Source organism: Egretta garzetta, unplaced genomic scaffold (assembly GCF_000687185.1).
Source record: "Egretta garzetta isolate BGI_Z169 unplaced genomic scaffold, ASM68718v1 scaffold326, whole genome shotgun sequence".
Taxonomy (NCBI): domain Eukaryota; kingdom Metazoa; phylum Chordata; class Aves; order Pelecaniformes; family Ardeidae; genus Egretta; species Egretta garzetta.
In genome coordinates, this window is record NW_009260026.1 from 590,915 (window position 1) to 592,248 (window position 1,334).

Consider the following 1,334-nt stretch of genomic DNA (forward strand, 5'->3'; position numbering starts at 1 on the left):
CCGCGGCTCTGCTCTGCCCGGGGGGGGGAGCTCCTGGCTGGATCCCTGGTGCGGAGCAGACCCTCTCGGAGCGAGTCAAGGAGCTGTCAGGCAAATCCCTTCTCAACGCATCCCGGAGCTCTAAACGTCCAGACGGCTTCAGGCAATTTTCCTGCAGGATCTGGTGATATATTATTACCATTATTACGAGGTGGTTTTTATTTCTAGTTAAAAAGGGAGATGCGGGAGGCGAGGCACGACCGCAACAGCCAAAGAGATTATTTTTTTTTTTAAAGAGGGTAGAAAAAGAGAAACAAAAAAAAAAGTAAAAAAAATCGAAGGTCTGTGACAGGGTTTTAAACAGGGGACAAGCGGCTTAAAAATTGCTGCACTGATCCATCGAAAACAAAACCTAAATACGCCACCGAAATGGCACTATATACGCAGCATATTGCGTATGTGTATATATATTTATTTTTTTATATTTGTGTATATATATATATACAAACAGCCATACACTAAAATAAAGAATTACAGCCAGCCTGGATCCTGAACACAGTCTACACTTTATTTCAGACTACAGATTTCTGAACATAATAAAATCTTTGGCTTGTAGCGGCGGGTTCAGTCTCGCAGTCTGTGGATCAGAATTATTCTTTTTTTTTCCTCGGGAAAAAAAAAAAAAGAGACAGAAATTCACACACACACACAAAAAAAAATTAAGATCAAACGAAAGATCAGGAAAGTCAGACATTTACTGTAAAACAAGAGCAACGGACATCGAGAGAGGGGAAAAAAAAGTAAAGCAAACAAAACGAACAAACGAACAAAAGAGAGGGGGAAAGAGAGAGAGAGAGAAGGGGAGAGAGAAACTGTCCAGCAAATAGAGATCGCTACACATATTTCTTACCTGAAATTAAATATATACAAGGTCATATGCTGTTTGGCTATATAGAGATAATTTTTTTTTTGTAAGTGTCCATATTTTTTTTTTCTTAATCGGAGTCCTTATACTATGGATAGACAATAGATCTGCTTTTAAATAGCACCTGTCTGCCTCCCGGCCGGCGGGCCGTGCCGTGCGGCGGCGCAGGGCTGGGGGGCCGCCCGCCTCACTCGCTCTCCTCTTTGTCCTGCACGGTGGTGGTGGAGTGGTTGTAGAGTCCCTGGGCCATGAGGTGCAGCGCCAGCCCGTTCTTGATGCCCGTCGCCTTCTTGATCTTGGCTCGTTTGTTCTGGAACCAGATCTTGATCTGGGACTCGTTGAGGCTGAGCTCCTGGGCCAGGCTCTGCCGCCGCTGCTCCGTGATGTACCGGTTCGCCTGGAACTCCGCCTTCAGCCGCTGCAGCTGCTC

The 1,334-nt window shown here is 45.4% G+C and overlaps 1 protein-coding gene across 1 annotated transcript in view; it reads right to left on the minus strand.

The window, feature by feature from the left end:
• Positions 1–857: 857 nt before the first annotated feature.
• EN1 (engrailed homeobox 1) overlaps positions 858–1,334 on the minus strand; it is a 57,875-nt gene continuing 57,398 nt past the window's right edge. Inside the window, exon 3 of the mRNA XM_009640817.2 lies at positions 858–1,328. Within this exon, the coding sequence (XP_009639112.1) occupies positions 1,092–1,328 (237 nt within the window). The 3' untranslated portion in view covers positions 858–1,091. The remainder of the gene's footprint in view (positions 1,329–1,334) is intronic.